Here is an 11,794-nt window from a genome sequence, read left to right on the forward strand (position 1 = left end):
GATGTCAGTCTGACTTTACTTTGTCAGACAGGTTCTATTGAAGTGACTTCTTGATTCAGCAGGTCTGGCAGTAATCAGTCCTGAGTGTGGCTCGTAAAACTGAACTAAAACTTGTGGTTAACCACATTGAATTCATCATTAATCATTTAAAAACTGCATTTTGGATTTATTTCTGTCTAATATTAAAGTTAGTTTGATGATCTGAAACTTAAATGTGACAAAAAGGCAAAAGAACTAAAAAAATCAGGAAGAGACCAAATACTTTTTCACAGCACTGTGGGTCTTATTGGTAGAAATGCTTCCTTAAGTTCACATAAAGGATGCCACTGCACTGTTTTCTTCATTTTCATCATAACAGCTGATGGAAATATTGTTCTCGTCCCAGTGTGACACTCATTTTTTTCTACGCTTTAAATGTAATTTTGATTTAAGACTGGAAATCAGTGCAGAAGATACACTCGTTTGCCTGCTGTTTGTATTTAGACTAACCAGCATTTATGCGCAGTATACACCAACATTGTTCCAATTTAATTGGATGCTGTTATATCTGTTGTATCTGTGAATGGGTGTAATTAGAGTTTGACACAGTTTTATGAACCCACTGAGGCTCACAGTGGAGCTTTTTATTATCAGCAGACAACAGTTCGCCACAAACCCCTCCCCCCAGCGCCCAATTGTAAAAAGCGCCTTCCGGTGTGAAAAACTCACTTGTATTGGGCTAATAAGCAGATAACAGGTAGCTTTTGTTACTTAATTATCTGAAGGTAACTTCTGAACCCTCTCAAGACCTGCAGCCCTCACCATCCAGTCTCATTAATTTACTCCTTTTCTTTTGTCAGTTACTGCAGTAATTCCGTCATCCGCCTTTGCACTGGGAAAACTATGATAACACAAAAGTGTTATCCTCTTCCCTGTTTTAGTGCACAACTGAGTTTCAAGTTTTCTGGGAGATTTTAAAAATTGTTAGAAATAACTGGCACAATTAAAGGGACGATTATAATGAACCATTTTAAATGCAGATTTTACTGAAAAATATTTATGAATGAGGGCCAGCGTATGATTAGTCTCTGCCCAGGCATAAAGAGGAACACACTAAACACTTTCATCAGTGCTTGTCTTGACTTTGTGAATGCAATAACTCGAGAATGAGGTGACGCAGAGTTTTCAAATCCATACCACAGGTGCATCTGCTAGGAGACTGAACACTGGCACCAGTATTTTTGTAATTGTTAGTAAGGTGGCTCTAAAATTTGTTGCCACCAGCTGTATTTGTTAAAGTTAAGAAGGCTTAGTGTGTAATTATTGGGAGAGGAGAAGGGTTGCTATTGGAGAGAAATGCTGCCTGGGCAAGTATGTAAAATATCAGTGTGAACTGCGGATGAATGAAATGTGTACGCACCCGTGGGAAGCACTTGGACGGTTCTGGATTTAGATTTAAATGTTTTTGCAATTTTGAATTAAGCTAAAACGTGATTTTGCTTTACAAGATTAGTGCGTGATGAATGAGACAGACTCCTTGTGGAGTAAAAGTCAAACTTTGAGTTAAATCCAAAATGTCAAGTGGCCGTTTAAGTCACCGACGTTTCACATCATAAAGACTGTGTGTAAGGGATCCAGCTAGCCTGTCAGGGAGGGCAGACATAGGATGCATGAGAGGGAAAATCCCTGACATGAATCAGCCCTTTAATGAAGCTGAAAGAATATGACAGAACACAAAGCACAGCGAACCAGTCGCTCACGGACACATTCACGCACCAAACACAAAGACAACTCAAAACAAAGAGGCTTTCTGTGGAAACCTGCTGCAGACGCATCCCCTCTGAAGGACTCCACTGTCCTCTGCTTGGGTGTAAGAGTGTGTTTTCGTGCTCACCCATACAGCCCAGTGGAGCGCAAAAAACCATATAGGCTGCACAGAGTTGCCACATGCACACACTGTCTTTTTGTAATCTGGCTTGTGACCAATGCATTGTCCGTCTGTGGGAGCTTATTTCCGCTTTCCTCTCTTCCTGTATTTCCTTGTTACTTAAATCTTCCTTTAGAGCAGGGAGGCAGATAATGACAAGAACATGTGCAATTTTCATAACTTGAAAATTGCATCGCTGTGACCCCAGGCCTTTCATCTCTGCAGTAACTAGAAAAGCTGTAATCAGAGGCTCGAAATGATATTGAGTTTGGAACAGTCAAGTAAAGACATACATGATACTTGTAACTTACATATTCTCATATAAGAAAAAGTAGAAATTAAAGCAATAAAAGTAAGGAGGGCAAGGAAAGGAGCAGGAAGTAAAACCAAAATAAGACACAAGAGAAAAAAAAACCTTCAAAGTAAAACAAGAAGTAACTAAAAGACATAACTGACGCTGCCACATGAAGAATACACTGAAGTAAAAATAACACCAGAGACCGGGGAGCACCGAATCCCGGATCAACTAGAAACAACAACAAAAACTACAGAGTACCAGGGCCATGACACTGTCCCTGTACAAACGTTACAACAAAGCAGTGTGCAGGCATTATTAATTATTGTTGGTTAAGATCAAAGCTTAAGAGATCAACAGAGCTATTACAATGAATCCTAATGGGGGTATGAGTGTGTGCACAAAATATCAAGTCCATCCATCTGTGGTTGAAACACTAGATCTGGCGCATTCATTCTTTGCATTGAATTCTGGCATTTGCACAATATTGAACTAAAATGAAGACAGATTTGGCATGTTCGCCTTATTTCTTACCTCAAAGGCTTTCACAGGTCTGAAAATGAGTCACTGTGGTCGTTTGGGTTGGAAACAAGACTCCACAAGAAGCGTTAGTCTCACTGGGAGAAGCTCAATACGTGTGCAATTGTAGGAGGACATGTAACCATCAGTGGCACTAGAGCATAGTCAAAGTCAAAGTCAGCTTTATTGTCAAAAAACATATGTACAGATCATACACAGCGTGTGCTTTCTTGGCCAGGTAACCCCTGAAAAGGAGATTTTAATCTCAATGAATATCTTTGTTAAATACATTAAAGTGGTTATGCTTATCATTACCTTTAGAAAATCAACAACAAGAAGGTGACAACATATTTTACACTGTAACTTTGCACTGCTTTACTTTGACACGGTTTGTGATTCTGCAGAGTTTCAGCAGAGCTCAGCTTGTTGTCGCGTGTCGTCATGTCGATGCTAAGCTGCCAGCCTCCAGCGTCCGTCTGCCTCATCAGCACAAAGTCTGCACTGACGAACACGCACAAAGACCCAATTGTTTAATGTCCAGATGAACTTAGCTTGACCTCGCAGAGGTTCAAAAGCAAAGAAGTAAAACTCTCTAGTTCTTCTTTTCCATTAGCGTTCAATTTTTCTCAGCGAGGGTAAACGTCAGCTGAAATTTCTATATTAAGCCTTTGATTTATATTAATAACAGGGGCTTTATACCTGCTTATATCCACTATTATTTGTGTTGTATTGTTTGGGCAAATGTTAAAAGAGCATCACAAAAGAAATAATAAGGAAAACACAAATCTACTGTGATCTAGTTAGTATCAATTTACAGCAGGCAATTAACATAATTAGTACTTGGCATGAGCTGTTACTGAGTATAAACAGTGATCTAGAGGCACATTAAATACTGCTTAAATGTAAGCTTCTTACTCCTTTTGAACACATTATTTATCCATCCTCTTCCGGTAATCCTTATCAGTGTCGCAGGGGGCTTGAGCAAATCTCAGCCACCGTAGGGAGGGAGGAAAAGTACACCCTGGAAAGGTCACTAGTTGTCACCAAGCCAACACATAGAGACAGTGAATCATTTACCTTCAAATTCACACCTATGATTTAGATTAACCTATGGAAACTGTGGGAGAAAGCCGGAGTACCAGGAGAGAAACCACGTGAACACAGGGAGAACGTGCAAACTCCACACTGAAAGGCTTCAAATGGTGGCGTTGAACTCAGGACCTTCTTGCTATGAGGCAACAGTGCTAACCGCCACGCTGCAGTATTTATAGTAATAAATACACATTATTTATTACTATTATTATTTTCCTTTGGCTTTTATGAACTGTGTGTCCAGAAATTCATTTGAGGATGCTTTCCTAATGATGTATAATAGCAAAAACTGTTTTTCCACTTTCATTTTTAACAGTGTGCTCGTTTAAAGTTTAGCTGTTTAATGACTTTTTGATGTGACATTAAATACAGAACCCTGCAGGATGTGTGGCATTTGACGGAGAATATAAAGCATATAATAAAGTAGCTTCAGAAATATTAATCAAAATGTTGTTTGTTTTTTCAGGCGATGGAGAGCAAGCTGCTGGTCGGTGGAAAGAACATCATAGATCACACCAATGAGCAGCAGAAGATGCTGGAGATAAAAAGGCAGGAGATAGCAGAGCAGGTAAAGCAGTTTTTTGCAGTAGTACACTAATTTACTCAGTACAGCTGCACAGTTCATACTTCAGGCATACATTTAAAACCTTAGGAGAAATATTTTCTGCAGCAGTTTGTTTAACATTTACAGTAATTAGTGTTTTCTGCAGCCTGAATTGATAAAAACACTCCAGAGCTGAGGGGAATCCACAAAAGAACAGGGTGATATTTGCATTCTGCTTTCAGACGCGTAAGGAGCGCGAGATCCAGCAGCAAGTGTTGATTCAGGATGAAGAGACGCTGGAACTGAGAGAGACTTTCACTTCTCTGCAGCAGGAGGTCGAAGCCAAGACAAAGAAACTCAAGAAGGTAAAATATCCTGATGATGCAGAAAAAAATCTGATGCACACAAGTAGAAATACAGTAGATATCCTCATTTCTACTCTCGCTCACACTTTTGCAAAAGAGGTAATAGACATAGTAGTATAGGTGTGTTTTAACGTGCACACACTTACAGACCTTCCCTTTTTGTTCCTAATGTGAGAATGTCCCTCTTTACCCCCTTCTTTCCCTTTGACCTTTGACCTGGATCACAAATGACCCCTTGACTTGGACACTCGCTTCGTTCGGACACACACTTAAATCTCAGTACCTCAAGGTTTGTCCTGCCGTCCCTTTCCCTCCCTCCCTCCCTCCCTCCCTCCCTATCTGCCGTTTTACGTCTTCATCCTTTCTGCACTAACCTTCTCAGTCTTCCTTCACTTAATGGTCAGTTTGCTCCAAATCCCCCAGTAACTCACTAAACCTCTCCCTCACCAGTGCAAACACCGAACCTATTACATCCTTCCCCTCTCTTTCCGCTTCCCTATCTCGCTGCACGGACGCGACCAGCAGGACTAACACCGAGCGGCCCGTTGTGCGAGTGCGGGCGACAATGTAACTAATGATCCTTTGCTGATCTTTGCTGCCCTTATTCCCAAACGTGGGTCCATCTACTCCTCTCACACTGCATGATGCTGTCAGTCTGAAGAAAAGAGGGGGTGTTTTTCACGCTGTGCATTCAAAACTCAGTGGGCAGTCCATGAAGCTCAGTGACTACAAAAATGTCACTGACAAAAAAAAAAACACAACTGCAGAACTCTATTTCTTAAAATAGGCAATGATAATTTTTTTTCCTTCCAAAGTCATTATTTAATGATCAACTGAGAAGTTGATCATGTTAACTGTTAAGTTGGAGTAATGATTGTAGCTAATGTAAAAAAAAAAAAAAAAGCAGATTGCCACGGTTACCTGTAGTTTTGCATGTTTGTCTACAAATACTCACTGATACTCACCCAGCAGTAGTAAAACTTAAAAAAGTAAAAAGGTTTGCCTTTTTAAAAATGCTGGCTGTAGTGTTGAGGCACAGCTTTTATTTTGAAGGTGAACCTTCTCCATTTTCTTAATTTAACTACAGCTTGGAGAGTAGCTGGACAGTGCTGTCACTGCTGTTCAAACAGTAGCAATATGCTAGCGACCTGAGCATTCACTGGATGTGGAATACACATTTTTCCTTAGGAACATGTAGTTGCCATTGTGTCACAGTTTGTTGTGTTAACTGAATGAATTCACTGAAATGAAATTAATTTCAAGCTTAAATAGATTTTCAGGGACAAAAGGACATGTTATCATGGTTTAGCAGAGAGGTGGAAGCAACTGCATACAAGAGCAAACTAAATGTGGGACAAACACGACGTTTGTCTGGGACAACGTGGGGCACGTCAGCAATGCTGGAGGGATGTCAAATATATTACATTAACGTGCAAATATTCCAGGTCTTTTGTCAAGTAAATAAGAATTAAACGAGGCCGAAGTGGTCTAATGTAATAGTCTTTATATGCTCCTGTTATTTCAGCACCTCCTCTGTGTGGTAACAGTCAGTAGTTATGCATCCATTTGAGCAATTTGTTAGCAATCTTTTGCCCATTATGACATAAATATACTGTGCAAAACTGAAAAGCAACTCTAGCACAACAGCCAAACACTCCATTTCTCAGTATAAACTGCGTCTTAATTTTCTTTGTGGCAGCTTTCATGATATTCAGCAAAATCTACAAAGCTTGTTGCTTTTTGGTGACTTGGAACTTTCACTGATGGTCATAGCTTAAGACAGGCTAACCTTTATTTGACTACAAAATAAAGCCTTCAATTCACAGAATTTAGAAAAGCACATGTTCTGCAGAGTCAAAACGTCAGCCATTGTCTCAGGACAAGGGGACAATAAATAAAAATGCCGTGCAGTCACACATGAAGAGGGACATCTGATCATCCTGGATTCACATTAGATTCATGAATTATAAGTAGTTTGTGTCAAAAATGTGACTTTTTTAGAGCGGTGTAGAGTTCATTAAATAGATAATACCATGTGAGTTTAAGCTTTGCCATGAAGATAATTTAACACAAAAAACTCAACTAATGCATCTCATTGTGCCGTTTACCATCTATGAAAATGCAGTTCATGCATCAGGATGGGGTGAACCAGTCGATACTGCAGACTAAAATCTGGCCTCCACTGAGGTGAATTATTGTCCACCAAGTTTTTTTTAGTATAGGTGTGTTTTAACGTGCACACACTTACAGACCTTCCCTTTTTGTTCCTAATGTGAGAATGTCCCTCTTTACCCCCTTCTTTCCCTTTGACCTTTGACCTGGATCACAAATGACCCCTTGACTTGGACACTCGCTTCGTTCGGACACACACTTAAATCTCAGTACCTCAAGGTTTGTCCTGCCGTCCCTTTCCCTCCCTCCCTCCCTCCCTCCCTCCCTATCTGCCGTTTTACGTCTTCATCCTTTCTGCACTAACCTTCTCAGTCTTCCTTCACTTAATGGTCAGTTTGCTCCAAATCCCCCAGTAACTCACTAAACCTCTCCCTCACCAGTGCAAACACCGAACCTATTACATCCTTCCCCTCTCTTTCCGCTTCCCTATCTCGCTGCACGGACGCGACCAGCAGGACTAACACCGAGCGGCCCGTTGTGCGAGTGCGGGCGACAATGTAACTAATGATCCTTTGCTGATCTTTGCTGCCCTTATTCCCAAACGTGGGTCCATCTACTCCTCTCACACTGCATGATGCTGTCAGTCTGAAGAAAAGAGGGGGTGTTTTTCACGCTGTGCATTCAAAACTCAGTGGGCAGTCCATGAAGCTCAGTGACTACAAAAATGTCACTGACAAAAAAAAAAACACAACTGCAGAACTCTATTTCTTAAAATAGGCAATGATAATTTTTTTTCCTTCCAAAGTCATTATTTAATGATCAACTGAGAAGTTGATCATGTTAACTGTTAAGTTGGAGTAATGATTGTAGCTAATGTAAAAAAAAAAAAAAAAGCAGATTGCCACGGTTACCTGTAGTTTTGCATGTTTGTCTACAAATACTCACTGATACTCACCCAGCAGTAGTAAAACTTAAAAAAGTAAAAAGGTTTGCCTTTTTAAAAATGCTGGCTGTAGTGTTGAGGCACAGCTTTTATTTTGAAGGTGAACCTTCTCCATTTTCTTAATTTAACTACAGCTTGGAGAGTAGCTGGACAGTGCTGTCACTGCTGTTCAAACAGTAGCAATATGCTAGCGACCTGAGCATTCACTGGATGTGGAATACACATTTTTCCTTAGGAACATGTAGTTGCCATTGTGTCACAGTTTGTTGTGTTAACTGAATGAATTCACTGAAATGAAATTAATTTCAAGCTTAAATAGATTTTCAGGGACAAAAGGACATGTTATCATGGTTTAGCAGAGAGGTGGAAGCAACTGCATACAAGAGTATGACAAAGCAAAGAGCAAGCTTTACTCCAAAGCTGATAAGTCAACAAAACTAAATGACAAAAGGTGAAACCAAGTTAGCACTGAAGCAAAAAGGCTAGAGGAACAGCAGGAAAAACAAACTTCCGGGGATATTAAAGCTAACACTAAAAATCAGGATGGAGACTGGGAAAGACAGAAACACTGCAAAACCAACAGGGACCAGAATTCAGTGATAAAAGCACTTTTAGCCACATTTTTTCTTAGCATAAGAAGAGAGTGAGAGTACCTTTCTGTAATGTAACATGAAGGCTTCAGCTTTGAAGTCTAAATTTAACTGTCAAATCCAATTCCTGTCGCTTTTTAAAGGTATTTAAAATTTTTAAGCTAGCATCTGTGAAAATCTGTCCTAAAATGGAGATTTGCCCCAGATGCTTCTTATTGATTTGATTTTTTGGGGTTTTTTTTTGCTCTCCGTGTCCAAGCTGCAGAGCCTGCAGTGTCATGATTCACGGCTGAAGTCAGGATTCGCCTTTATGTTTGAAGCCTCGGGTGAAGTCAAAGAATGAACAGTGTGAAATCTCAGGAGGAACCAGGAGGAGGAATTAGAGGAGGAGAGCTCCCATTGGCTGGCCTGTTCACCAGACACCAGCGCCTCCAGTGCTGTTGCTATGGGCAACCGAGCTGCAGCAAGTTGTAGACCAGTTCATCTTCACTGGGAACCTCAGGCCTGATTGCTCCTCTCGCTTGTTTGTCTTTGTCGTTTCTTCCAGCTGTACGCCAAGCTCCAGGCAATCAAAGTGGAGATCAAGGACGTGAACGACGAGCACGTGAGGAGCAGACAGGAGCTCGAGCAAACTCAGAACGAGCTCACCAGAGAGCTCAAGTTCAAGTGAGTCAACCACAAATCACAAAGAGTGCTCAAAAATCGCCACATACAGTACGGGATTCTTCAAAGCAATACGCCCCATTTAAAGATCAAACATAAGGCCAGGGGGCCAGCATTGGCCTGGCAAAGACCCCATTCTGGTCCGCAGGACGGCTTTAGAAAATATGATAGAGGGCATGCATTTTTGGGCTTTTAAATTTTACATCTTTTCCTGCTAATAAAGACCTCACAGTCACTCATAATACACCAAAATAGTTAAGTAATAGATAAACAATTAAATGACAGAAAAGTTACTGTTTTTTATTCTCCAATATGAAAATTTTGGTTAAAAAACAAAAAGAAAATTTTCATCCATCATCAAAAAAAAACCTAACTAACTACAGGACAGTAATTTTATATATGTATCATGTAGAAATTGCACCTCTTTATCTTATGTTAAAAATATCTCAGGGATTAAATGTATAATTAAACATCTTTAGAGTGATAGAAATGGCAGTTTCACTCGTCTTACCATCAAAATGGGCTGTATGTGGCCATTGATGTAAAATGACTGTGACATCCCTCATTTAAATAGTTACTTCCTTTGCAGTCTGAGTGTTTACACTAAAGAAAAATTGTGTTAGGTTTTTACCGGTTGTCTTTTATTCTATGCAAAAGTACGGCTGCAAGGTAAGCAGTTAAAAAATGCTTTTACTTGAAATCTGTTCTTGCAGAGGTAGGGCTCTTTTTTTTTTTTGCCAAACTCAGTACTTTTACAGTTTTGTTAACAGTTTTTTTCTTCTTTTTGTTTGCTCCCCTGCTGCGTAAACTTTTCTTCATTGTCAGAAGTCTCATGTCCTATTTTGCTTTCCGAAAAGAGCCCTGCTAGCAGCTGTGATAGCCAGCTGCTCTTTCTTCTTTTTCTTTTTCTTTTTTTTAATTTCTCTAAGCAGTGAAAGTGCTTTGTAATAGTATTGTAATAAGACCATAAAGTATTTTTTAATCTTTTCTTTTAAACCTGTTTTTGTGCAGCCAGTTAAATAACTAAGTTGTGTTGATTTGAAGAAACAGCTAAACCCATAAAAAAGCTTCTAATCAAGAGTTCATTTATCAGTAGGTTTAGTGTTTATGAGTAAAAAAGACTTTACAAATTCAAAGAAAATCATTTTTTTCTGTTTAAAATGTGAAAAGTATACAAATAAACCCCTAAAATCTTACTCACAGTGCATTTGCTATTACAACCATATGACTCCAGATATAAACCATTACTTCTTGCATCACTCTGTGTTGTGAACATGCAGGTATCTGATCATAGAGAACTTCATCCCCCCCGAGGAGAAGAATAAGATAATGAACAGGCTGGTCTTTGACCCTGAGGAAGACCAGTGGAAGTTCCAGTCACTTGTTCCTGCTGAAAGGTCAGCGTCTGTTTTTGATGTAAAAGAATAAACTCTTAAATTTAGTCAGGCTTTAGTTTTGACCTCTGGGCACCGTGCGTCATATGCTTATCTCTTCTTCTCGTCTTCTTCCGCTGCTGTTTGAGTGGCATCCTCCTTTTTTTAGCTTCTTTTAGATGTTTTTTTTTTTTTTTTGGCGTTTTGAGAATTGATTCCAGATTGGGTTTTTGTGTGCCTCATTGATCCCGACTTTTCTTCCGTTCAGTAAATCCTCGCAGATGAAGAAAAGGCCAGCATCTGCAGTCGGATACAAACGACCCATCAGCCAGTATGCCAGGGTTGCCATAGCGATGGGAGGTCATTCCAGATACAGGGTAAGTGTCTGTGTGTGTGCTGACTTGACATCCTTTTGAGGACATAATTACAAGCCCAGAAATATAAATCATTAAATTTTAATGTAAAGAAGTATGTTTTTGTTTTTTTGTTTTTCATAAATCTTTATTCTGAATGTTATTTAAATTATGTAAATTTTTATTTCCATTATAGGTCAGTCAGTTTATATTCAGTTTAATTTGTCCTTTTGGATCCTGAAAGACTAAATATCAGTTTTTCAGTTTTAAAGATTTCAGGAATGATTTACTTTTATGGTTTTGACCATTTACTAGTAATGGTATTTTTACCATCTGTCAAAGTCAGACTTAAGACTCATTGAAATATAAAAACCAACGCTAAACATGAACAATAAAAAACATAATGGAATTTTAAGCCACTGGAAATTGAAGGAACTAGAAACCAAGTGGCAAAAAATATCATGACAATCTCAGGATCATGACATTCCTTTTTTTTTGTTGCTTTGCTCATAAAAAACCCTTAACTATAAAAATGCACCATACTTTATTGAAGCATTTGCTATGAAATTGATGGACTCAGCTTTTACTAGAGTAACACAGCATTCAGTAAACGTGACCGAGAGCTACAAGCAGTTTTTGTGCTGATGTTAATGCCAGAGCAGGTTTCTCTGCAGTTAAGCACTGACTTGTTGCAGTGGGGGCATCCTATTAAAGTACCATGGTCAAAGTCAGCCAGCTCTTTGCAATAACAAATATTTAAAAAGGCAGATTGAACGGCTAGTTTCTTGATTTTATACACCTGTGGTTAAGGGGCTGAAAACACTTTTTTCAATACTTTGATCCATATAATGCGTTACTGACTGTAGGTAATGTTTTCTTAATGTGTTCAGGCTGAGAACATCATGTTTCTGGAGCTGGACATGACTCCTCCAAACACCGCCTCAGTCGATCGCTCGAAGGACGCAGAACCGAACCAAAGTCCCTCGGTGGACAGCTCGCCCACCAAGGAGAAAGGCGTTCGAAAGTCCCAGTCTTGGTG

General features: G+C 39.5%; 1 protein-coding gene across 1 annotated transcript in view; it reads left to right on the top strand.

Annotated features, from left to right (window-relative positions):
• LOC134643365 (kinesin-like protein KIF3C) overlaps positions 1–11,794 on the top strand; it is a 30,430-nt gene that overhangs the window by 17,251 nt on the left and 1,385 nt on the right. Inside the window, exons 2-7 of the mRNA XM_063495694.1 lie at positions 4,279–4,380; positions 4,599–4,721; positions 8,914–9,032; positions 10,310–10,426; positions 10,671–10,779; positions 11,646–11,791. Coding sequence (XP_063351764.1) covers positions 4,279–4,380; positions 4,599–4,721; positions 8,914–9,032; positions 10,310–10,426; positions 10,671–10,779; positions 11,646–11,791 — 716 coding nt within the window. The remainder of the gene's footprint in view (positions 1–4,278; positions 4,381–4,598; positions 4,722–8,913; positions 9,033–10,309; positions 10,427–10,670; positions 10,780–11,645; positions 11,792–11,794) is intronic.

This window comes from Pelmatolapia mariae, linkage group LG15 (genome assembly GCF_036321145.2).
Source record: "Pelmatolapia mariae isolate MD_Pm_ZW linkage group LG15, Pm_UMD_F_2, whole genome shotgun sequence".
In the NCBI taxonomy this organism is placed as follows: domain Eukaryota; kingdom Metazoa; phylum Chordata; class Actinopteri; order Cichliformes; family Cichlidae; genus Pelmatolapia; species Pelmatolapia mariae.